This window comes from Pristis pectinata, chromosome 2 (assembly GCF_009764475.1).
Source record: "Pristis pectinata isolate sPriPec2 chromosome 2, sPriPec2.1.pri, whole genome shotgun sequence".
Taxonomy (NCBI): domain Eukaryota; kingdom Metazoa; phylum Chordata; class Chondrichthyes; order Rhinopristiformes; family Pristidae; genus Pristis; species Pristis pectinata.
Window position 1 is genome coordinate 103,535,365 of NC_067406.1, and position 26,634 is coordinate 103,561,998.

The 26,634-nt window shown below is 38.6% G+C and overlaps 1 protein-coding gene across 2 annotated transcripts in view; it reads left to right on the plus strand.

Annotated features, from left to right (window-relative positions):
- Positions 1-26,634, plus strand: part of egf (epidermal growth factor) — a 95,157-nt gene that overhangs the window by 49,741 nt on the left and 18,782 nt on the right. For both annotated transcript variants that reach the window (XM_052045463.1, XM_052045474.1), the window contains exons 11-20: positions 2,521-2,657; positions 3,957-4,105; positions 7,053-7,157; positions 9,068-9,291; positions 9,396-9,563; positions 13,741-13,887; positions 15,998-16,168; positions 18,818-18,934; positions 22,307-22,429; positions 24,084-24,267. In XM_052045463.1, coding sequence (XP_051901423.1) covers positions 2,521-2,657; positions 3,957-4,105; positions 7,053-7,157; positions 9,068-9,291; positions 9,396-9,563; positions 13,741-13,887; positions 15,998-16,168; positions 18,818-18,934; positions 22,307-22,429; positions 24,084-24,267 — 1,525 coding nt within the window. The remainder of the gene's footprint in view (positions 1-2,520; positions 2,658-3,956; positions 4,106-7,052; positions 7,158-9,067; positions 9,292-9,395; positions 9,564-13,740; positions 13,888-15,997; positions 16,169-18,817; positions 18,935-22,306; positions 22,430-24,083; positions 24,268-26,634) is intronic.

The following is a 26,634-nucleotide window of genomic DNA, read 5'->3' on the forward strand; positions in this document are numbered from 1 at the left end:
AGCAGCATCTGAAGGAGGAAAAGAATTGTCAATGTTTCACGTTGAAACCCTGCATCAGGGCTGAGAGTAGAGAGGTGAGATGGCCAGTATAAAGAGGAGAAAGGGAGCAGTCAGAAAGCAGTCTGTGGTGATCGGTGGACTGTAGAGGGGTGTGAGATGACAAGTAGGTTGCGCCCGGTAAAGGAGGGGAGTGGGGGTGGAGCTGGGAGACAGTGGCAGTTGAATGAGAGATGGAGGCAGACACAGAGAGAGAGAAAAAGAAATTGAGAGGCAGATGGAGCAAGGTGGGGGGAGGGGAGTGTGAAGGTTGGAGACCTCTGCTGGAGGGAGACAAGCAGGAACACAAAGCCCTACCAGTGCTGGAGTCTGATAAGTAAAGGAGGTGAGAATGGGAACCATGAGGGGAAAGGTGAATGGCAGATGGAGCCGGAACCAGAACCAGATAGGGAGGGGTGGGGGGATGTACTGTGAATGTAGTGGGTGGATGGAACCAGGAGGGGAGGGGGATGAAAATTGGTGATGGGAGGCTGGGGTGTGGGGAGAGGGTTTTGAAGGAAAGGTCCTTGAAAGACAAGACTGGGTGGAAAGTAGATTTGTAAAATTACTTTATTATTTGCTACTTTTGAAAAGTCTACTTTTCCTACTCCATTAAGTATTTTCTCTTTGAATCTCTGTTCTTTTAGAATTGGGGGGAAGTGCCCCACTTCCCCCAGTGCTGCCACTCACTTTGGAGGTCCAGTTGTTTTACAGCAAGGAGCCAATCCACAGCAAACTAATTCTGGGAATGCCTCTGGAAAACTACCCAGCATAACAAATTTGCTTCAAACTCATTGTTTCAGTGAATCATAAATTTGCATCTTAAGTGGAATAGCCCTAAAATTGCACCAGGTGCCCAATCATGTTGGAACTCACAACATTTTCTGCAATTTAAAAGCGGTCATCTGGTTTATTTTCAATAAATAAATGTCTCGACATGAACAATAGACAAATAAAATTTCCAATTAAGGCTTTAAGCAGAAGAACTGGAGCCCTGACATTCTGACAAAGGGTCTTTGACTTGAAATATTTCTCTTTTCACAGATGCTGTCAGACATGCCGAGAGTTTCCAGCATTTTCTGTTTTTATTGCAACTACAACCCTATTTAATTACATGTAAAATAGTGGAATTGACCATCATCAAGAAATTTGGAAAAGGTTATCTGTACAACAAGAAGCTAGCCAACAACATTAACATTCTATCTTTGCCTTTATTGACAAAGTGATTCTCTCAGTGGTCTCCAGCAAACCCCACAATATTCCAAAGCCCAATCTGGTAGTTGCTTTGGAAATTTAAGGAGCTGATCTGAGAGCTTCTTCTCTACTCTCCATTGTATATTCACAGTCCGGCGGTTCTTCTATTGCAAGGCTATCTCCTACCATTTCCTTGTACCTCTCAAAAAACATCTGTACCAACCTCTTTCAAAGTTTCCTTCAGTATCTTTATCGGGTTAAAAAGGCCTCTCCCTCAGTAATTTTTAACATTGTCAAAATTCTAATTGACTAACCTTTGGCCCTTCATTTGTCAAAGTACTTCCACGCCATTTATTTTGCTGAAAACAAAAACCCCTCACATCCAGTACTAGCCTTATCTTCATTTCCTCATGTCCAGAGAGCCATTTTCAGCATACCTGGCATACCACTGGTTTAGTTGCCCATCATCAGATCTGGCTAGAGCATGTTCTGCATGATTGGGCCACTCTATTTTCTGCCATGATATCCAGCACTTTAAAACCATCCCAGATAACAAAAATAATCCCCACCCTCTTGATGACCAACTGATTCCTTAAGGTTCTTTGCCAGTTTCCTTCGAACAAGCACAAGGTCACAAACTGTTGAGGCCATTTGCACATCTACTTCAGACGTGTGTTTTCCCTTCCCCTTGCCTAGTAAACCCTACTGTTTCACCAGTTTTTCTCTCTCAGTTCCCCTTGTCCCTGAGACCACATCCTGCTCCCTTGACATAAGATCCACTAAACTAACCATTCAAATCCCCTTCCTGGCCCCATGTCAGTTAACATTGTAAATAGTTATTTCTTTTTGGATCATGCCTGCTCCCCTTTCAAAATTGCCATCATTAATGTCTCCAAAAATCTATCCTCAACCCCTCAATTAATAACAACTAACATTTAATATGGATCTCTGTTCCTTTTTAAATTTTCTTGAAATTTTGCTATCTCACAAAGTTCTCCCCATCTTTTCTGCAACTCATTCTCTAAGAAAAGTTTACATTTCTGCCCCAAGTGTCAAATGCAGAGCTTAAATTTGTTCTTGTTTTTTCCCTTCTCATCTTTCGTGCCTTCTTATCCTCAAGTTCAAAGTTCTAACAGGATGTCTTCCTGGTGGGAATTTGCAGCTGAATATCTTTTAAGTCTCACAGCATAGTTGCTCCTGCTCTCTGTAAAGGTTTGGGCATGAAGACTTCAATATCTGAATCACTGCTTTTGAGTTTTTATTGAAAATAATCCAAATTTTACTTAACAGGTCCCAGACCATTCTTGTTATTTGCAAATGGTCATGATATACGGCGCATAAACTTTGATGGAACAGATTATCATATTGTACTGGAAGGACAGATGGGAAGAGTCTTAGCACTTGATTATGATCCGGTTCAAAGTAAGGTAAATAGGATTTTATAATTTCACGTGGTTTATCCTTCGTGAGTGATTTTAAATTCTTCAAAGGCTTTCAGGGTTCAATCAATATATCAATTTTATTGATATTTTAGATGCAAAAGCTTAGAAATTACTGTTGGTGAAATTGGGAAAACAAATCTTACGGCACACTGATCACATTCTATGCTTTTTGCAGAAGGGTTAGCCTATTTTAAAATCAATGAATATTAATTAGATATGCTTTTTAAAGTATTGTTTAAATAATCATTCAAAATTGCTTACATTATCATTATCAACAGTGACTTTCAGACCATGGTAATTCAGTAATCTAGTTCATTGATCATGAAAAGCATTAAATCATATACTGCATAATTATAAGACAATCAAATGGTAGCAATGCTGAGTACAATCACTCATCAAGGACATTACCACTCTTACGATTAACCTCTTTCAATGAAGAAGGCCAGTCCTTCATGCTTTTTAATGACATCTTCATTTTATCTCAAAATTGTGCATGGTTTTATGGTCAATTTTCGTGGTATTTGCTGGGATTCTGGTAAAGATGAGCCTTTGTTTTAGTTGTCCTGCACTGAGGAAAATGTTGTCAATCCTGTCCTGAAAAGTGTCTGCATGTTGGCTGAGAATAAGACTGGACTGGATTAGTTACCAAGAAGTGTTTTGAAAGTCGCATGTGGGACCAGTCAGACAGCTCACGTTAGAAATCATGGGTGCAGAGCTGATGATTTTTCACCCTTTAAAATGAATGTCAGGAAATAGCTGTATGCCTGTGATTTCCTATGTTGCATTCCCTGTGATCATCATCTCTCTTCAGACAACAATTACCAATATGTCATGGATTTCCCTGTCAGTTGGACATCGTTGCATTAGATTTGGTCAGGAATGACCAACATGTCAAAAAGCCTCGCAGGTTACCTTCACAGATGTAGTTTTATGCTTTAGACTGATAGAGTAGGGGACACTGTAATGATTGAAGTGTATTGCAGAGTACAGATATCAGTACTATGCATCCCATTCTGGCATGCATGTCATTGGAGTGCCTTATGTTATCACTGGTGCTCAAAATAGAAAGTCCTCCATTCTCCAGCTCATTATTGCTGTTTGAAATAACAGGGCTTGGATGTAAGCTTTGACATATGGTAAACAGGCTACAATTGACAATGGTTCAACAAGATTATTGTGCACGTTCATACAGATACAATGCTCTTCGATATTTCGGCAAACTGTTCTGTGTAACATTTATTGACCTGTTTTATGAACCTACTGTGTGGTCTTTTTCATTTGCAGGTTTATTTTGCTCACACAGGCTTGAAAGAGATCGAAATAGCTAATCTGGATGGTTCAGAGCGTGAGAAACTCATTAGCAATGATGTGGATTTACCTGAAGGACTAGCTGTGGACTGGATTAACCGCAAATTATATTGGATCGACAGGGGGTATGTCTATAGTTAAAGAGCTAATTCTCAAGGTTTACCTTAATTTTAACTATTTGGTGAAGTCACATGTTTAGCTGGACATCTGTTAGTGCTCCTTAAAGTATCCATTAGCAAATAACTGTAAGCATTAACAAGTAGGATTTGGAAGTATCCAGATAGATAAATTTAGTTTGGCAAAGGAAGAGATGGTCTCACACATTTGCCAGGAAAATGAGATTTTTATTTTCCGTACTTACTTGGGGAACTAATATTTTATCAGATTACTGATGATGCTTCAAATGCACCTCCGTCTCTAATAAACAATGTTGGTCAATTGGAATGAGACAGTTAGTATGTTTCTATACTTCACGCTTGTGCGATACCATGCTGCTGGTTTCATACTTCGTGTTTTGTGACTGACAAGAAGTAATTGATAGATGCAGGTTTCTCAAAAATCTCTCTGCAATATTCTCTTCTTCCAATTCAACCCATTTTTATTGTGACTCTGGTTGAAGTGAATAAGCACAATTATTACAAGTTCTGTTTTATGAATTAACTCTGAAAAGCCATGCCTAATTCAAGTTTCAAAGTCAAAGGCATTTTACTGTTTTTACATTTGTGCATCATCCCACTGGACCTATCCTGAGCTATTTCAGCATGAACACCCCCAAGTCAGGGCTGCCCTTACCTGCCATTTGAGATCAAATCCAAATAAATCCAGTGCAAATATTTATAGACATTCCTTTGGCAAGCTTCAAACTGTAAAGGAGCAGGAAGAGCAAAGGATTTGCTGAAAGTGCTAATTAAAATATTATTACATTGCTGTTGCACTGGAAATTTCTTTTTCATTATAGTCTACAGCTGTAACTGGTAGTACTGCTTCTATTATGGGTTTTCCCATAGGAGGAAGATTTGCATTAGAATTTTGATTAAACATGCATTCCATATCCTGAATGTAATATATTACAGCATTTATATTGTGAAAGAAATCAAACGAAAATAAAAAAAAATGATTTTTTACAGTACCTTTTACAGGTTCCAATTCACACATCAAGATGAAGTATTTTTGAATTGTTCACAGTAATTGTGGGCTGCACAGTGACATAGCTACTGTCTCACTGTTCCAGTAATTGGTTTCAGTCCTGACCTCTGGTGCTAACTGTGTGGAGTTTGCACATTCTGTCCATGTGGGTTTCCTCTTCGGTTTCCTCCCACATCACAAACACATGTAAGTTGGGAGGTTATTTGGCCACAGTAACTTGCCCAAGTGTAAATGAATGGCAAAATCTGGGAGAGGTTGACGGGAATGTGGGAAGAATAAAGTGGAATTACTGTAAGGGGATGCAAAATGTTCGATGCAGACTCAGTGGGCAAAAGGGACTGCTTGCCTGCTGCATGATTCTATAATCTGTTTTAATGCTGTTGATTAAAAGATCAGTGTTGAGCAGGATCGGGGATATAATTCCACTATTCTTCTTTAAAATGTTGCTGCGGGATCTTTTGCATCCACCTGAAAAAGTAACTCAGGGCCTCAGCTTAACTTCTCAGAATGGTTACGGTACAGAAGGAGGACTTTTACCCCATCAAATCCATGACTACTCTGTGGAAGAGCAATTCAGCTGGACCCACACCCCCAACAGTCCTGAAAGTTCTATCCTTTCAAGTACTGATGCAGTTCCATTTTGAATGCAACAATCAAATCTGCATCCATTACCATCCATGGCCAGTGCTATCCCACTGTGAACAGCTTCTATCCCACTGTGATAAGACTATTGAACGGTTCCCTTATACGATGAGATGGACTCTGACCTCACAATCTACCTTGTGGTGACCTTGCACCTTATTGTCTACCTGCACTGCACTTTCTCTGTAGCTGTGACACTTTACTCTGTACTGTTATTGTTTTTACCTGTACTAGCTCAATGCACTCTGTACTAACTCAATGTAACTGCACTGTGTAATGAATTGACCTGTATGATCGGTATGCAAGACAAGTTTTTTCTACTGTACCTCGGTACAAGTGACAGTAATAAACCAATACCAATACCAGTGCATTCCAGACCATAACTACTCTTTTATGTCAGTGGAGTGTCAGCTGAGATATTTTATGCTGAAGCCCCTCAAGCAGAATATTAACTGCTAAGATTTGCAAGAGGAAGTATGAATGCTTCTAACTAGGCCACAATGTTCAGTGTGTGGGCCAGATTTAAGCTGGCCATCACAAGTCTTGTGACCACAAGGGCATTAAAGAGAAAGAAAACCTAGATTTCCAGCCATGCAGAGTATCTGCTGATCCTATTGTGTCAGCTAATGAGTTGCAGAAAGAATGAGACTTATTTACTCCAAAAATAGACCCTATTTGTACAGTGTGACAGCAAACACTGCATAGAGACTATTTAAAAAGAATCTTCAGGAAGGACACCCAGCAGAACTCATGACCAAATCTACTGCTTCATTTCAATAAAAACAGTGTGATTTCTCCATCACATCAGTGAATAGGGGATTGTTGCATACAAACAGGGGAGCTGAGTATAACTTCCAAGCATAAGAATTGTGTGTATTAAATTCAATCCCTGTCACTTAAAAGAGAGCAATCTGACAGGTGGGGTAATTGCCAAATCTTCTCCATTCCAGCTGAGAACAGTGGTAGCACAATATGCAGCCAATATTATTTTGTATTGGAACATAGAAGCACATTTACAGCAGACTGGGGCATTCAATGAGCATTCATCCATTGACGAATGTACAGACACACTCATGAGGCACGAAGAGCTTAAACAAACCTCTTATTCAAGGGCTCTTCACAGCCTATCTCCTTTTACAGGCTATTACAACAGAGTGAGTAGTCTTAAACAAATGATAGTCTTGAAACAATTATTGTTTTCTATCGATATTACATGAACTATAGAGCCAAATAAGGAAGTGCATGATGAATCACTATAATAACTGCCACCTCTCTTTGTTGCAGGTTATCACATATTGCACGGAGTGGACTCAACGGTACACACAGAGAAGTGATTGTCCATGAAGGTGTCAACAAGCCAAGAGGAATTGCTGTCCATCCGTTGGTTAAGTAAGTGTGAAATTACAAAGTGATTAAGCAGCAAGTGGGTTGGTCAGATGAGAATACAGTTAGAATTAGAATACATCATTTGTATTTCTAAAGTTGTGGATTATTAAGTGATCTGACAGAATTTTTCATAATTTAAAATATTTGAAAGGCTCCTCATCAAAGCACATTCTGGCGTGTTGTCCTGTTCTTTTTCCATTAAAAATCCGTTGCCTCAAATTTCAAAGGAGTGCACTGAATCACCATGGCAGCAGAATGACAGCGAATGTTTCTATTCTTGACCCCCTGCTGAAAATTTCAGTACCCACAGAGACGGCATTGGACTTTTTAAATACAGACTTTTTAAATTCAGAATTTGCCTCCTGATCATCCTTTCAGAAGCCGGGTTTGGGGGTCAGGGCTCTGCTGTGGCTCAGGGTTGGGGGATCCCAGTATGCTAAGCAGATGCTACATGGAACAAATCCAATTGTTCACACATAGAACATAGAACATTACAGCACAGTACAGGCCCTTTGGCCCATGATGTTGTGCTGACATTTTATCCTGCTCTAGGATCTATCTAACCCTTCCCTCCCACGTAGCCCTCCATTTTTCTATCATTCATGTGGCTTCCAATTCTCTACCTAACTATTGAACCAGTGGAGGTCTGTGAACAGGTCATTCACAGTATATTAAAAAATATCTTGCCAATTATTTAATAATGATGTTATACATAGATAACTGGATTTGTTGAAATAGTAGACAAATCTGATCCAAATATGCAACTAGTATCATTAATATCATTAGTTTCATTAAACTATAAAATATCAAGAGGAATACAAAAGAAATAAAATGGTGGCACAGGAGATAATATGATGTAAACATCATTAAGTCAACCAGTTTGTAAACATAAACAAAGTTAGCTAATCTAGTCTACAGATCAATGAATCTCATCCACATTCAAATTAACTCTTGTCCAAGAATTCACTTTGTAACAAATAGGAGGAGAAACAAACTATTTCTAGAGAACTAGGGCAATTGACATTTTGGTAAATGTCTCCAGAAAGGTACAATAATAACCAGTAATAATTTCTTACTGACTGTATCCATCCTATTGCCATACAATTTAGGCATCTGAGAGTTTACAGGAGAAGATGTGTCACATGGGGCAATTCAATGCCAATATACATGGACTTGTAGTCATGATTTCCCACATAGCTGAATCACTGATGAGGTTGTGCAGAGGAGATGGCAAGTGCACTGAAGCATTTATGTTATAGACCAAGCTGAAAAGTAACTCTTGTCTCAGAGGTTACAGCAGCCAGTTTGAATCAAACTGAACTCTGAGAACAGAATGTTTGTCAGTCATATGTTGTGTGGAGGCCTGGCAAGGTCAATTGTTTAATCTTATCTTTCCATGCAAGCTTTCTCTGTTTTTGTTTTGAACAGGGTACTCATGAGAAGCGTTAATATGTTCAATAATATTTTAAAACCTTTATCTTTTTATAAAAATAATCTTTTCAATTCCATAATTGAATATGATACAGATTTGCAGTATGCCCACTTCTAGTTGATAGAGATATTCAAGTCTGCATTCCTCTAGTTCAGAGGGTTAGCTGGTCTACTACTAGTTAAAGCTTTTTAACTGCAATAGATTTCTGAACATAAAGAAATAACTTAAATATCATTTTTTGCAGTGGCTTAGACAATGTAGCCCTTTACCTTTTAAAAACATTTGCACCTTGATAATGCAGGACACTACAAAAACAAGGATATTCCTGATGCATAGGATTTGCTGAGGTGTTAATAATACATCTAATTCTATCACTAATTAGAATGCATTAGTTTCAATTGATGATGGGCTTATTTAACACATGCTAAACAGATGAAGTAAACCTTAAATGATTTGTTGTATACTATTTCATTTAATAAAGGAGGCTATTCTGGACAGCATGTGGAAATGGACCCAGAATAGAAAGTTCTTCTCTGGAAGGTGGTGACCGTTTGGTTATTATCGGCAATAATCTTGTTTGGCCCAGTGGAGTAACCATAGACTACCTATCTGACAAGCTGTACTGGTGCGATGCCAAACGCTTTGTTATTGAGACATCAGATCTACATGGATACAACCGTCGGATTCTTGCACAGAATGAAGTAGGTGAGGCTTTGTGTTGACAATGAAGTTGTGTAGTATCTTCTTATCTGCAACAGGAACCGAACAGTTCTTGAAAAAGTTTTTACATTTTTTTTCCCTCTCTGAAGGACGCCCATTTGATGTAGCAGTATTTGAAGATCATGTTTGGTTTACAGACTGGAGTAAACCTTCTCTAATGAGAGTAGATAAGTGGACTGGTCACAACAGAGTGAGACTCCGAGGTGGTATGCGGAGACCTTCATCTATTTCCGTAGTTCATCCAGTAGCCAAACCAGGTAAATTCATTAGGCTAGCCGGACTAAGTAAAACACAGTTTAAAATTAGATCCCAGTTAGTCTTTTCAATTCCAATAACAGGAAATGTTATATTATAATTATTCATCTTCTCACTGTAACTTAACCTGGCTATCATGGAACAGGCAAGGTCAGATTTTACACTCTCTCTGATTTTACTCAGCACAATACTAAATGGAGTCTTAAATCAACATTATATCCGACGAGTTCGGTTAAAATTATGGAAAGTGCCTATCTGGCCTATCAGACTTATGAGGATGGTAGTTGGCTATTTAATAACAGTGGTTACATTTCCAAAGTAATTGACTGGCTGTGAAGCACTTGGGACATCCTAAGAGTAGAAGATTGTCATATATGCATGATCCTACTTCATTTAGTTCCACATCAAGGCTACCTCTCTCTAATCCCGTTTTCCTGTTCTTTCCTTCACCCTTTACATATTTGTGCAGTTACTTGAGTTGCTTCAATTTAGTCAATTTTAGGACAATGCCATACTTCCAGCAGGTGGTTGTGCCCACTGGATATATGGGCTGGAGAGCCAGAACTACAGTATTGGAAGCACTGGATCTCAAAATTAAGCCCTTTAGCAACAAAAGCTGATGCTGTCTTTTTGAATTTTGGACAATTCTTTGAGATATGGGATCTACAGAAAATCAGTCCCACATCACACAATGAAAAAGAATTTTAATGACCATTTTGTTGGTGGGAGATTAATGTCTTTGGTTCATGGCTGTGTTGCTAATTTTGTTTTATCTCCTGTGATAGGCAACAACTAGTTTTCAGTACAAAATGCTGGAAAGAGAAACAGGGTTGACAGTTCAGTCTTGATAGATCTGAAACATTAACTCTGTTTCTCTTTTTACAGATGCTGCCTAACTTGCTGAGTATTTCCAACTATTTGTTTTTATCTCAGATTTCCAGCATCTGCAGTTCTTGGTGACAATCCCTTCACACAACACCTCCTGGTGACGAAGCTGTGGAAGCACAGAAGGAAGTCACACATTCCTACTCCTTCTATGAATTCTCACTGTGATCCAGATCGGGTCTGGAATTTGCCAATCAGTGAGAAGCTTGATGTCCTCATTGAGTAGTAAGATGCCACTCCTGAACAAATGACTGCTTTTACTAGGTGCAGGCAGACAGGCCATGAGCAGCTCACAGTTCTACTGGAGCAAAGGATGTTGCATTGTATCAGCTGGCTGTTCTCCATGCACAGAGAGGTGTTGCCCATCAACGGACTGCTGTCTTGCATGAGCAGGGAGGTATCCCCTGTATGGTTGCGGTCTGGTTGCTGGGCGACTGCTCCTTTTTTCTTTGAGTCTGCACAAAATATTTGATGACCCATGAGAAACTTTGGCCTTAAATGAGCAAAGTGTCTCTCCCACAGGAGCAGAAATGTACATGTGGAAACTCATCTTTCCTCTGCAGAAGCTGTTCATCGCCCCAACTCATACACCTCTTCATCGTCTTCTGAGATGGTGCAGGCAGCTGATGCAGAGGAGAGTGAAGACAGTGCATCTGAGACTTAGGTTCTTCAGCTGGGTCAGCACAATGTCTAGAGGTTGAAACAGTGGATGTACAGTCTGAGTGCCAGTGGATTGTTGCTCACCCATATCCAACAGCCAGCAAACCCAGACGTTTCCAGTGATTGGCACTGGACAACAATTTCAAATTTGGTAAAGGCTTCTCATGGGTCATCAAAGACTTCATGCAAACTCAAAGGGAAAGGGAGTTTTCATCCAACAGCCAGACTGAAACCATATAGGTGACACTGCAACAAAGTGCCGACATTGAAACCTACATACAAGAATGTAAAACGAGAAAGATGCTAGTTTTTAATATTACAGAAAAATATTATGATCACCCATTCATTTAACATATGATTTGGCATTGTTATATTGTTTCTAAAGACACTAGATTCAATGCAGTATATTTTAATTTAGTGCTAGTTGTGCAGAGATAATTTGCACTTGTCAGCGCGGTAGTGTAGCGGTTAGCGTAACGCTATTACAGCGCCAGCAGCCCGGGTTCAATTCCAGCCACTGTCTGTAAGGAGTTTGTACACTTCCCATGTGTCTTCATGGGTTTCCTCTGGGTGCTCTGGTTTCCTCCCACATTCCAAAAAGACGTACAGGTTAGGAGCTGTGGGGATGCTATGTTGGCGCCGGAAGAGTGGCGACACTTGTGGGCTGCCCCAGCGCATTCTCAGTAACGCAAAAAGACGCATTTCACTGTGTGTTTCGATGTACATGTGACCAATAAATAAATATCTTAAAATATATCTATGGACCTGACTATTATCCCACCTAGAAAGGTTGTTAATGTCACAGGTGTTATTAAACAAGTTCAAGTTAAACCTCGATTGTGGGTGGTCATTGTGTGGCACTTAAAGATTATCCCTTCACTCTAGAAGACCACATGATTTTGAAATATTAAGGCATGTCATGCTGTTTTGGCAATGATTGTGTATCCCCACCCCATCCCACAATGTGAAGTTGACTACTATATCATAATTCTTACCTCCTGCTTGTCCTATGCTCAGAATAGTTATCCCAGCCACCTCTGAGGGAGAGACTCCCATGAGAGGCAGAGTCATAAGGGAGATTGTATGCTGAGAAGAACCTCCTGTTCTATTGCCCTAAATTTTGGAGGCCACTTTATGACGGGAATGCAAAACAATTGGATTAAGTGAGTGAGCATTAGTGAGAAATGATGACTTGTGCAGGAAAGCGTGACACTTCGTTGACCAGGTTCATTATCCGCTGGTTGAGTGAAATGTGACCCTCTTCCAATGATACATCCGTTGAAATGGTCAATTGGTGCAAAGGCTTAGAATGAACCTCAAATGGAGTCTCATGAAGGATTTCTCATCGAGAAATGATCATGGATTTCATTGGCTTGAAATGTCTACCCCCATCATGTTTAGTGTTTCAGCAGTTAAATGTGGGAGAAAGCATTCCATTAGCTTAAACAAACATTGTGTATTAGCAGAGTGTTTAACCAGTCATTTCTGAAGGTGCCCAGTCAGTTTCCTGAAGTGCTTTTAAATAGTTTAAAAAAACAACAAACTAGCACAAGGTTCCCCATTACAATTTTTTATCACAATCATAAGTTGCAGCCTTCTGTTCCAATTTATGTCAGTAAAGTCATTACATAGACAGTGACATTAATTTGGTGAGCCTCAGGAAAAAAAATCAGATGTGCTAATGTTAATAGCATACAGAGGTGCCTGGTCCAATTTTGCAGCTGGTACTATTGAACCATATAGCACCTGAAAAACAGGGACTATACAATTCAACTTCTGGGCCATGGTGTCCTATATAGGGCACCTGGACCATATGTAAACAGGGCAAGCATCTGTGTGTCTCTTTAGCCAATCAGCTTGCACTAATGAAACATTTATACAGTATCTGAAACAGGAATTGTCATCTTGAATTCTCTGTTAAATCAGGTTGAGAAAAGAGAATAAAAAATTGAAAAGCATAACAAATCAGATTGTATTAATGAGCAGCTTACAGTATATCTGAAACATGAATTGTTACCTTGAATTCATTGTTAAATCGGGTTGACAAAATAAAAAAAGGAAAGAATACTAGATCCAGAAAGAAAGAAAGAAGACAGTATGAAAAAGTTGAATTTGTTTTTTTTTAATTCTCTGAGAATTATTAAAATCTGAAACATGAGATTCCATAGTTGTAAAAGTTCCAAGAGAGGTTATTTGGGAGTAATTAAGATTTACCACACCACCAAAAGGAAAAGAGAGGTTCTGTTCAATTTGTTCAATGTCCACATTCCATCCATATTTACAATATCAGTGCAGGAATTTCATACCATTCAATATATTTGACTGGGCAGCCACTTATTAATTTTATGCAGCTTATGGAGGTGAGGTGAGGTGTGAGGTGCAACTTGTGGATTTTCGCATTTAACTGCTCATGTCTACTTGCCATGAATTGCCAATTCAGTTGTACATAAATATCTTCAATTGCAGTGTGATTTTTCTAATGACTTTGAATCAATTACTGGTCAATTAATAAATCAACGCAAAGACTGTTTAACTGAAATTCTTTCAATAATTGTAATGGTAAGTTGAGACTTTCTGAAAATTCTACAATGATAGTTATGAACTACATTCAGATTTCTTGTGATAATACTGAAGGTGCTGACCCTTGCCTGTATAAGAATGGTGGATGTGGTCAAGTCTGTGAGAATAGATTGGGAGTCGCTCGGTGTTTATGCCGTAATGGTTTCCAGAAAACAGCAGATGGAAAATCATGTCAACTTGTAAATGTTTCAACAACTGTAGGTAAGAAATGTTTTCCTCATGGTCCTGCTACTTGCTAATAATTTCCTATTTGTACGCAATTGTATGCACATTATCAAGAAGACTGCAGATGCTGGAATTCTGAAATAAAAACAGAAAATGCTGGAAACACTCAGCAAGTCAGGCAGCATCCGTGGAAAGAGAAACAGTTAACCTTTCCTCTCAGACCTGAAACAGTAACTGTTTCTCTTTTCACAGATGCTGACTAACCTGCTGAATGTTTCCAGCATTTCTGTTTTGTTTTGTTTTTTGATATGCATATCATTAGATATGTACATCTTCCTTAATAAAATAGAAACTCTCCTGGGGGGGGGGGGGTGGTGAATGGAAGCTTTGTCATTTTAAATCTTTGATAACTTTAATTAATTTGACAACCTTTCTTGAAAGATGCTATAAAAGGCACCAGCTGCCTTTAATGTCAGTGAAAAGAATTTCAAATACAGATCTGTATGAAACTGGCAATATATCAACCTCAGTCCTGAGCAGGTTGAATCTATGAGCAGGCACACACTTAATTCCAGAGTAACTGGGCATTACGCCAGCTACAAAATAATTCTAACCTGTCCAGATGCCACATTATAAAACTAGGCAGACAGCTCCTGGGAACATTGCCAAAGTTGCATTAAAACTTGTAATGTTCTTAAAAACGTGGGTTCAAGGTAACCACTTTGTCAAAATGAAAATTTGTGACCAAGAACTACATCTGTTTGGGATTCTTTTTTTTCCTGAAGGAAATGCAAATCCATTGAGGTGTAACTGGATGCCTAACTCTGCACTGCTGCTAACTCATCATGTCATAGAATGTGCTGGTCTGCAACTGGCATCTATGATATTGCACCACCCCAGAGATATATTCATGGACTATTGCCTATAAGATGAAGACAATGAAACCTTGCAATATCTTCCCAACTGCAAAACCTTTGAGGATATTATTGTTTGAGCAGAAAACATATGCAGACTAAATTCAGTCCTGTTGGTCATAGAACCACAGACATTTCTAGCACAAAAGGATTCAGCCCAGATTATCTTTCCCCAGAACAATCTAAAACTAATTCCTGGGCCCCAAACTAGTTTCAGATCATCCCCTGTCTCAAAAGTGAATCCATTGTGGAATCATTGTGTTTTATTACATTACCTTGTTCGACCCTTTGTATCATTAACAAATGTCTTTTACACTATTCTTGCAAACCTCTATTGATATATGTGCAATATAAACTAAAGCAATAGAGCAAAATGCTTGGACGTAACAGACCTACACAATTAGGGACAATCTTGTTAAAAATAATAAATGTTGAAAGAACACAGCCATCTGTTTGAATCTGAAAGAACTCAGCAGCACAGGTATAGTAAGACAGAGCAACACCTTCACATAATCCAAAGATAGGGGAAGAAGAGATATAATGATGTGCAGACCATCTGGTTAAAAGGTGGCTAATGGGGTTAGCGATATTTTAAAAGATATGACATTAAGTGCTGTATGTTACTCCTTAGACTGACAAGAGAAAAATATTGAAAAACAAAAGATAAATTAAACATTGCTCCAAGATGGAAGGAAAGATGTTGGAAAATGAGTGGGAAGTCCAAAGAGAAAATTAGAAACTTAGCCAGTGTCTGAATCCATTGATACCAAGAGGCTTAACATGCACAATAGGAGTATGAGTAAGAGATTGTTTGAACCCTTCTATCTCTAGAGCCTTTACCAGTCCTACAATCCTCTATTTCTGGCTCCTTGTTCAATATCCACCATCTTTGTGGTTTGTACACCCAGTTGTCTAGGTCCATGCTCTAGCGTTTAGCTAAAGTCATTTAGCTTTTCTACCCTTGAAGTCCTTTTTATTATTTATCTCTTTACCCAAGCTTTTCAGAGATTTTTTTGATCTGTTATAATATTTTGTCTGATGTAATTCTTGTGAAGTGCTGTTTGAAGTTTTATAAAAATAAAAACAGGTATGGCTTATCAGAACAGTACAGGAATCCAAAGTTTTCATTGAAATCAGAATGGGAAGGGGATTTGAAGTGCAGTTGATGGAGAATTTGATACTGTACTTGCAAATTGAACAATATAAAGCAACGTTTGGACTCTTGCTAACAGACCCCAGAATTACATTTTCCGCCAAGGTGAATTTGTTCTCAACCCCCGGGTTACAAGATGAAAATCTGTCCCCGTCTGAAGGCAGCTCCTCCACTACCAGTTTCAACGAAGATAAGATTACTCCTGAACTTCAGCCAAGATCCACACTTGTGGCAGAGATAATGGTATCAGGTAATTGCTGCTCTGATAAACGTTTACTTTATACCTATTACAATACAGAAGGAGGCTATTTGGTCAACCTGGTCCATACTGGCTCCAAGCAGAGCAACCCCATCAGTCCCATTACCCCTCTCCAATTTCCTTTAACCCAGCAACTTATTCTCCCTCACATCCCCATTAACTCTCCTTTAATTATTTTGCTACATAACTACACTGTTGACTGACTGTGGCCAATTAACCTACTAACACAGCTTTGTAAAGTGGGAGGAAACTGGAACACCCCACGGAAACTCTTGCAGTTACAGGGAGAACGTGCAACCTCCACAGCACCTAAGGTCAGGATCGAACCTGGGTCCTTAGAGTTATGAGACAGCAGCACTAACACCATTGGCACTGTGGCACCACGTGTCGACACTTTTAGGGATTGGCCAATAAACAACGTAAACCTTGATTACTCGAATATGAGGGCTTTGAAACAGCAACTTGTGAGAAAGCAATCTTTTCAGCTTCTGTATTTACTGCTAAAAGCTTTGACTAGTTTAATGCAACCTACTGAATTGGCAAAGAATATTTTTTACCTACCTGTGATTGCATTTTACTTGATAGAATTGGGAGTGAATAACTGCTTCGCCAATTATTGTTTTCTTAATCGTGTGAATGCTTGTACAATTTATCTGACAATGAATTTAATTCCAGATTGAAAATTTAAAATTAATCCCATGCAATTATCAAAAAGTTACACTAAATTCCACAGCCAAAATTACTTATTTATTGAACAATAAACATTGAACAAATAAAAGCAGATCAGGGAGGCAACTCAGGACATTTAATTCATTCATAGAATCACACAAAGTTATAATAGAAGCAAGCCATTCACCCTATTTAGCCTGTGCTAACTGTATGCAAGATCAATTCAGATAGACCCACTCTCCTGCACTTTCCCCATAGCATTGCATTTTTTTTCTTTTCAAGAATTTAGCCAACACTTTGATTGAATCTGCCTCCATTACACCTTCTGGCAATGCATTTTTGATCCTAACCACCTGCTCTGTAAATATATTTTCGTCATGTCACTTTTGGTTCTTTTGCTAATTATCCTCATTTAACGTCCTTGGGTTCTTCAACCTTCTGTCATTGGGAACAGTTCTCTCTATTTACTCTGTCTAGATCCTTCATGATTTTAAATACATCCTTTACACCCCTTTGCAATCTCTTCTGCCCCAAGGAGAACAAACTCAGATTCACCAATATGTCTTGCAAATATAATCATTCATGCTCAGAATCACCTTTCACATTCTCTTGAAGCCTTTACATCTTTCCTGAAAGCGTGCTGCTCAGAACTGTACACAGCACTGCCATTGTGGTCAATTCAGTGTTACTTAAAGGTTCGTCGTGACTTTCCCTTGAAAGGCCTGGGTAGAGTGGACATGGTCAGGGTGTTTCCAGTAGTGAGAGATCCTAGGACCAGAGGGCACAGACTCAGAATAGAAGACGTCCCTTTAGAACAGAGATGAGGAGGAATTTCTTGAGCCAGATGGTGGTTAAACTGTGGAATTCATTGCCACAGATGGATGAGGAGGCCAAGTCATTGGGTATATTTAAAGCAGAGGTTGATAGGTTCTCGATTAGTCAAGGCGTCAAAGGTTACGGGGAGAAGGCAGAGGAATGGGGTTGAGAGGGAAAAATAAATCAGCCATGATCGACTGGCAGAGCAGACTCAAAGGGCCGAATGGCCTAATCCTGCTCCTATGTCTTATGGTCTCTTTTACTCTATGCCTCTATTTACACAGCCCAGGTTAACAATTGATTTTTTTAATTGCCTTCTCAGCATGCCCTGTCTCTTTCAACGATTTACGTACATCCTCCAGTCTATCTGTCCCCCAAAGAAATCTGTGTATGGTCCAGTCTTCACCTTATTTGTCTCTCACTCTACTAGCATAACTCCTAACTGGCTTTCAGAAAATGCCAGAATTCTTGCCTCAATTGGTGAAATTTTACATCTTACCCTGGAGATCATGCCTTCAATGCCATTAGCTGATTTGAGCTCTTCAACTTCACTGTCACTTCAGTTCTGAAAAAATACTCATTCTGATAGATGATATCTTTCCACTGAAGCATCAAATCAAGGCTGTCTCTATCTAATCAGGTAGAGATCAAAGTTCTTATGCAAGTATTTAAAGGACAGTCCTCCCTTGATTAAAATGAAATTTATCAGAACTTTATTTGTTGCTTGTGGCACTTTACAATCTGCCAGTGTCTGATACATAGCACCTAAAACATTCCCACTGGTTTCGGATTGTATTTATGAATGGATATAATAAACTACTGCAAAAATACACATTCTTTCTCTTTCACAATTACTTTGAGTACACTCTTCATCTCTTTCACAAAGTGCTTCCAAACATGTCTTGCCTTTTCCCATTGTATCTGAGACTAATATACCATAGCATGCATTGGCCTGAAATGGGGACACTTTGGATCAACCTTTACTATTCCATTTGATATTGAATATACTAATAAAGGCATCCTGCCCCCACCTCCTCATTTGTGTCCTTTCAGGCTGATTTGTGTTTTTCTATACTTTCCTTAGAACAGGACAATACAATCACATTTTAAAGCTGGTTAATTATTTATTAAGTTGGCTTGATTTCCCTTTTTCAGATCAAGATGACTGTGGAACCTCAGAATGTGATCTCAATGCTCTGTGTATTGTATCAGAAGGAATTGCTAGATGCCAGTGTTTGGAAGGATTTACTGGGCAAGGCAACATTTGCAACGGTAATGAATTAGGTTTAATTGTCCTTGTGTTTGAGCTTTCAGTTCTCCATGAAACAGATTTATTTTGAAGCTGGGATGGAATGCATCCATGTTAAGTTTTACTTCTGTGACATATTGATTGTGCATTAATTTTACACAGTTCATGAGTTTTCAAATGATTTCCAAACTGTAGAAAAGCTGTCTCAGGTGCACCATCATGTCCAATCTGCAGTTTCTATTCCTACTGCCAAATTATCATTATCCATTGCATGGTCCAATAATATGTTTATGTCATCCATCAGTAGTTCAAAATGCTCTCTGTTTATTCTGCCATGTATATCATTAAACTACAGGAAGTGTAGCACGTTTAGAAGGAGCATGTTCCTATGGTCCCCAAAGAGCTCCGCCACTTAGGTTTTACTTGCCTCATTCCTGAACCCGTAGTATACTGATAGATAGAAATTGATGGCCATGTTGAATCAATGAGTTCTTTTTCATTGTATTCTTCAGCTGGCCAGATTACTTGAAACAAACTGGCTGCATGATGGAAATTATTCACCTACTAATCCCTAGGTTCTGAAGATTCATTGGGGATGATAGTATCAGTTATTTCCATGATGCAGAATATTATTTCCTTACAGATATTGATGAATGTGCTATTGGTGTTGCACCATGCAGTGAACATGTAGCAGACTGTATTAACACAGAGGGCAGCTACATCTGTAAATGCCATCCTGGTTATGGCAGTGATGGATTCTTCTGTTACAGTGAGGAGTATTTTATTGTTGCGCTAATTTTCCTGGATGAGGTACTGTTAGTGGCAACCATATGATCTCTTTGACATTTTTTCTTGTAGCTTTTTAAAGAAAAGAATAAAGGCAGTAGAGAGGTAGAATCTTAGTTTGGAAAATCACGAACTAGAATCAGTTTGGGCAGAGTTAAGAAACAGTGAGGAGTAGAAAACATTGGTGGCAGTTCTATGTAGGCACCCAAGCAGTAATAGCAATGCAGGGAATTGTATAAATCATGAAATTAGAGGTACATATTAATACAATAATCACAAGGGAACTTCAATCTACATACAAACTGGGAAAACCAAATTAGTTTTAATAGTGTGGAAGGTAAAGCCATGTGGTTTATAAGAGATGTGTTTTTAGTTCAGTATGTTCAGGAACCAACTAGGGAACAGATTATTTTGTATATGGTACTGTGCAATGAGAAAGGGTTAATTGAGGACTGATCATTAAGGGGTCTTTTGGGAACACTGATTGCATTATAATAGGATTTTATATAAAAAAGTCAACCTAAATCCAGGGTCTTAAATTTGAATAAAGTAAACTAAGAAGGCATGTGGCATGAACTGGCACTAGTACACTGAAAACATTACTAAAAGATATGACAGTAAACCAGCAATGATCAACACTTAAAGAATTGAGACATAGATTACAATTCATAAATATCCTTTCAAAGCAAAAATGTGCAGTCGGTAAAGTGATCCAGCCTTGGCTATAGGGAGAAATTATAGGTAGTATTAGATCAAAGGGAAAAGTTTATTGTTTCTCCAAACAAAAAGCAGTGAGCCAGCAGATTGGAATATTTCAGAATTTCAGTAAAGGAGGACCAAGGCATTGATAAGGAAAGTGAAATTAGAATATGACGGTATCATAGTAAGAAAAATAAGATTGAACTGTAGAAACTTCTATCGAAAAAGATTAACTAATGTTGATGTGGATCCCTTACAGTCCAAGACAGTAAAAGTTATGTATGCAGATAGGAAAGGTAATAAGCAAATCTTTTGTGTTTGTTTTCACAATAGACAGCACAATAATACCTTCTGAAAATGGGGAGAACAACAAGAAAATGAGGAGTCCAAATAAACTAGCATTAGTAACAAGTAATATTGGAGAAACTAGTGGAACTGCAAAGCAATAAATCTTTAGGATCTGTTGATGTGCATCCTAGCATTTTGGAAGAGGTAGCAATGGAAAAAGTAGACACATGGGTTACCATTTTATGAAATTTCAGAAATTCTAGAACTGTTCCTACAGTTGAGAAGGTAGCAACTGCAACCCTACTATTTAGAGGAGCATGACATCAATTGTAGGAGAAATACTAGAATCTAGTATTAAGGAAGTGATAATAGGACACAGAAAATAACATTTCAATCAAACAAAGTCTAAATGAATTGATGAAAGGGAATCAAATTTGATAAATCTCTTGGAATTTTTTGAGTTTGTAACTAGTAACATTGTTAAGGGTGAACCAGCTGAAATGGTGTACTTGGACTTTCGGTAAACCTTTGATAAGGCACCAAGCAAAAGAAAATCTAGGAAAATGATTAACAGAACAATACATTGGGAATAATATACTGCATTGGATTGAAGATTGGTTAATAGGCAGAAAACAGAGAGAAGGAGTAAATGGGTCATTATTGGTTTGGGAGGATGTGACTAGTGGGGTGCTGCAGGGATCACTGCTGGTGTCCCTGCTGTTCACAATCAATATCAATGATTTAGATGAGGAGATCAAGTGCAAAATATCGAAGTTTGCTGATGACACAAAGCTGAGTGACCATACAGACTGTGAAAAGCATGCAGAGAGATTTTAGGGTGATAGACAAGTTCAGTGAAAGGGCAGGAATGTAGCAGACAGAATATGATGTGGAAAAATAAAAGGTCATCTACTTTGGCAGAAAGATATAGAAAGCTGGAGTATTTTTTGAATGATGAGATTTTGAAAGGTGTTGCTGTTCAGAAAGGCCTTGATGTCTGTCAGTAGGAGCCAATGAAAAATAACATGAAGGCACAACAAACAATGGTTCGCTAGATTGATTCCTGGTATAGTGGGGTTGTCCTGCGAGGAGAGTTTAAGCAAAGTGGCCCTGTACCCTCTTGAATTTTGAAGAATGAGTGATACTCATTGAAAGATATAAAATTCTTACAGGCTTGACAAGGTAGATGCAGGCATGATGTTTCTGAAAATAAGGAGTCAACTATTCAGGACAGAGATAAGAGGATTTTTTTTCACCTAGAAGGTAGTGAACCTTATATGTCTCTGCCTAAGAGAGTCTTGGTGGCTCAACTGTTAAGTATATACAAGAAAGAGATTGAGAGGTTTTTGGATACTAAGGGAATCAGGGAATAGAGGGTTAGTTCAGGAAGATGGCATTGGAGTAAAGATCAATCATCATCTTACTGAATGAGAGAGTAGGCACGAGGGGCCTGGATGGCCTACTGTTTCTACTTCTCATGTCCCTATTCTACAGCTTGTATCTTGGATTATTTTCCAGTTTCTATCAAACTTGTTAAAGCTAGCTATCAATTTAAACTGAAACCTATAAATTAAATGAGATGTGAAGGTGATTCTTAACATCAGATTTATGGTGCTTTTCAGATATTGATGAATGCAAAACTGGAGTTCACCGTTGTAATGAAAATGCTGTCTGCACAAATACAGATGGAAATTACACCTGTACATGTTACAAAGGATTTATAGGGACAGGATATTATTGTTTACGTAAGTATGCAAGCTTTACACTGTATGAGCCTGTTATATTTAGAATTGCTGAACTTTACATTTTCACAAACCTTTTTTGTTTTTATATATATTTATATATATACGTGTGTGTGTGTGTGTGTGTGTGTGTGTGTGAGTGTGTGTGTGTGTGTGTGTGTGTGTGTGTGTGTGTGTGTGTGTGTGTGCACGCAGAGTTAAGATTATCAATGAATTAACAACACTATGGCCAATATGAACACTTTGTATTACAATACTTTGCTTTTTTGTTCTAATTGTGTTCTTTCTTGTATAATTTTATAAAATTTATGCTGTTAATTTATATTTTTCTTGTGAATGTTGTGTATCCGATGCTACATGCCTGTGATGCTGCTGCAAGTAGGTTTTTCATTGCACCTGTGCATACATGTACTTGTGCATATGACAATAAACTTGACTTTGACTTCAATGAAATTCAAATTCTCATTCAATGTGACTTTTAAAAGATTCACTCATTTAGTCACAAAGAGTATTGGATTGTGAATACAATTAATACTCTTTATTAAGATAATTTGGGAAAATGGTTCATTTTTCAATGAGGTGAATATGATCCATTCAGCAGCAGTTATACCCCTCATGGTTTTAGGCAGCCAAGCCTATTCTTGTAGGACAAACACAAGTGGGCAATGGAGTTCCTGGCGCAATGGAGTTTCCATTCTTGTGTGTAATTGAAGGTTTGCAGCACTTCTGTGCATGGGTTGGTAGTGAAGCCAAAGCAGTTCCAAAAGAATTCCCAATAACTCCTGAAAGTTTGTTGTAAACAAATTGAACAGAACAAAAGACTTCTTAAAATCATATTCAATATATTTTGTTAAATATTTAAACACTTGAGTTTAACATTAAATAAAATTAACTATAAGATTATGTGATGTAAATAACTTTCGTTACCTATTATGTTGTTCAGGGTATTTTAATCCCATGTTCTCCATCACTAAGAAGTTTAGTAGCAAGAATCGCTCAGGGACATCAGCTCTTCCAAGTTCCTGTCATGGGCGGCACAGTGGTGCAGTTAGTAGACCCTCTGCCTCACAGTGTCAGAGATCTGGGTTCAATCCTGATCTCAGGTGTTGTCTGTGAGGAGTTTGCACATCCTCCCTGTGACAGTATGGGTCTCCTCTGAGTGCTCATGTGGGTTGGTAGGTTAATTGGTGTGTAAATTGCCCCAAATGTATAGGTGAGTGGCAAAATCTGGTCGGAGTTGATGGGAATGTTAGAGGAATAAAAATGGGATTAATGTAGAGTTGGTGTAAATGGGTGGTTGATAGTTGGCATGGATTTAGTGGGCTGATGGATCTGTTTCCATGCTGTATCTCTCGCTGACTTTAAGCTCCAGAGCACCACCCTTTGGTCATGCATTGCCTGCCATTCCCTCCCTATCCCTGCATCAAAGTCCTTGTACCCTACCCAAAAACACCTTTCCCACATGGATTGCAACAGTTCAGAATGTCAGCTCACTGTCACCTCCTCAAGAACAACCAGGGATAAGCCTCACCACATACCCATTTTACCAGGAGGAATATATTTAAAAAAATGAAATACAAATTACTTCTTCTTCCAGCAATGATGCTGTCTGTAACACCAGACCGTTTAAGGTATGAAATATTTCTAATTCATTCAGGTGCAAACAGCTCTGTTGTGCCCACTGAAGGATCGATAGAAGCAACTACCAGAGACACCACATCTGAGACAACTACACATATGCAGGAGAATCACATGGTGAACTGCCCACGTTCGCATGAGGGCTTCTGTCTGAATGGAGGGATTTGCTTCCTTATCACTGAGATAACATCAATGTCATGCAAGTAAATAAAATCAGTGATATCCTGTTGAAATTTTAAGCATAAAATGTAAAATAGTGTGCTGAGTAGTAGCGAATAGAAACCAGAAGGAAATTTAATCACTTATCACTAAATAAAACTGACTACTAGTTTTATGGAAGATAAAGAAATACTTGAATTTACGTATTATCCTTCAAATCCTCAGGGTAACCTTTTACTCTTTGCAGCAATGACATAGTTTTGAAGTGTGGATTACTGCTGTAATTGTGGACAATATGCAAACAGGGATGACCTGCCAACAGTGATGTGATTGGTTGAATGACAAATATTGGATATACTTCCAAGGAAAATGGGATATATATTGGGATCACTTAAATCCCCATGAGAAGACAGAGAAGTCCTCAGTTTTATTCACACCTTTGAAGGACAGCACCTCGATAGTGTTAGCTTTGATTTTGTGCTCAGTTCTCTTGAGGTGGATTTGAATCAAAAATCTTTATGGCTCTAGGGAGACTGCAACCAATTGAGCTGCATTTGACACCTAGAAGGAAGAGCATCTCATGAGCACAACATTGTGAATTAGTTAAGCACAAGCTACAAGTTATAAGTAATACAACTTGAATAAAGGGAGCATTTATTTTATTCACACAAGAAACAAAGTAGACGTTGCAGGGGTTTTAAGGCACAGGGAGTTAGATAAGTAATCCATGACGCCTAACACTTGCATCCCCTTGTAACAGTAATCAAGGCTAAAGAAAGAAAGAATGAGCAGCAAACATGCAAATCAAATGATAGACAAAGGGATGCAAAGAAGTTGTGAAAAGAGTAGAAAATAATGGGGGGAGTTCTCCAATAAAGTGAGTTATGCACAAAATTACTTCTGCTCCTGTTTTCCACATCCTCTTAGTATTGGTTCAGGATCTAATTTGCCTCTAGCATCACAAAACTGGGCACAGATCAGATTACAAGATTCCAAATGATTACAATGGCCAAGGAAGGGTTTGCAAGCTGTGCTTATGTTTCGAGGAGCACAACCACTAGCTGGAAAGTTTCATAACTCTTGCATATCAAAATGTACAAAGAAACTAACTATTAAAGATTTTCTTAAATTCATACTTATTTTCTTTAAAATCAGGTTATTCACAGCCAAGGGACTGGAGATGGTTGTTAAGAAACTTATTTTGGGCAGTTTTCAGCTCTTTGAATAAAGCTCCACCAACTCGTACTGAAATACAATTTCCCTACCATACCAATATGTTATGAAAATAATTTTTAGTGAATATTCCTTGCATTTTATAACGGCACGTGGAAAATATCTGAAAAGCAGTCATATTGGGTGTGGAGGGAGGGAGAGATTGATATTAATTTGAGTGAGAGTGTCAAACAGACAGCATGGATTCAGGCATGGATTCCATGGGAATGAAAAGCAGGGCAGATGAGCGATGACTGAATCAATCCATATTGTCCATTTCACACCATCTTCCAGCTGCAATATAACAACCATTTTAATATACTTCTTTAAAGTAGTTCAGATGCAATCTTTTTTTTGAAGAGCAGGAAGAAAAATGATGAGGAGTTGCTGGAAGAACCTGAACTGGATCGAGATCTTACCTTCTTGCTTCATCTCTGTGGACGTTTGCCGATGACAACTTATTTTTTTTAAAAGAAGGGAATTTGCAGTAGAGGGCAGTGTTGCCACATGACATTAGTTTTTTTTATTTAGTTGATGAATAACAAAATCATCACATCTCAATTGGTGCTTCAATGCAGAAAAATGTCCAAGGTTTTCATGGAAGTGTAATCAGACAATATTAAGGCTGAGCAGAAAGAAATCCCAATGTTAAGCAGGAGTGAGAATTGATAACCAGCTGACGGGGTTTAGGTCAACCCTAATGATGGCTGGCATTGGCAATGAGAGCTCAGGTGATTTTAACCTGCCCACAATGGGCTGGATAACAGCAACTGGCTTTGCATGAAAGCAGACGTTCAGACACCAATCACCAATCACCAGCAAAGGTTCAGCCATAGGCTATAAGGTAATGCCATTAATCCCATTCCTCTTCCTCCTGGCTCTACAGGGTAAGTTTAAAAAGATACTCAAGATGTTTCAAACGTCTTTGGCCTCAGATCATCTTCCATTCTGCACCAGACAGGAAAGCCACTACTTCTTGCAAGCTCAGCGATAATTGTCCATCTACTCCTGATGACGTCATTGGATTACAATCAGCCTATTTACTGTCTGCCCCAAGGTTTAGATTATAATAGTTCAGAGCAGACATCAGCAGATTCAAGTGCTCCAAGACAAGTTTAAGTGCCAACCCTTCTGCCATTCAGCAATAGATGCCCTATGAGCTCTCCTAATGTATGCACCACCAATCAATAAATCAGAAG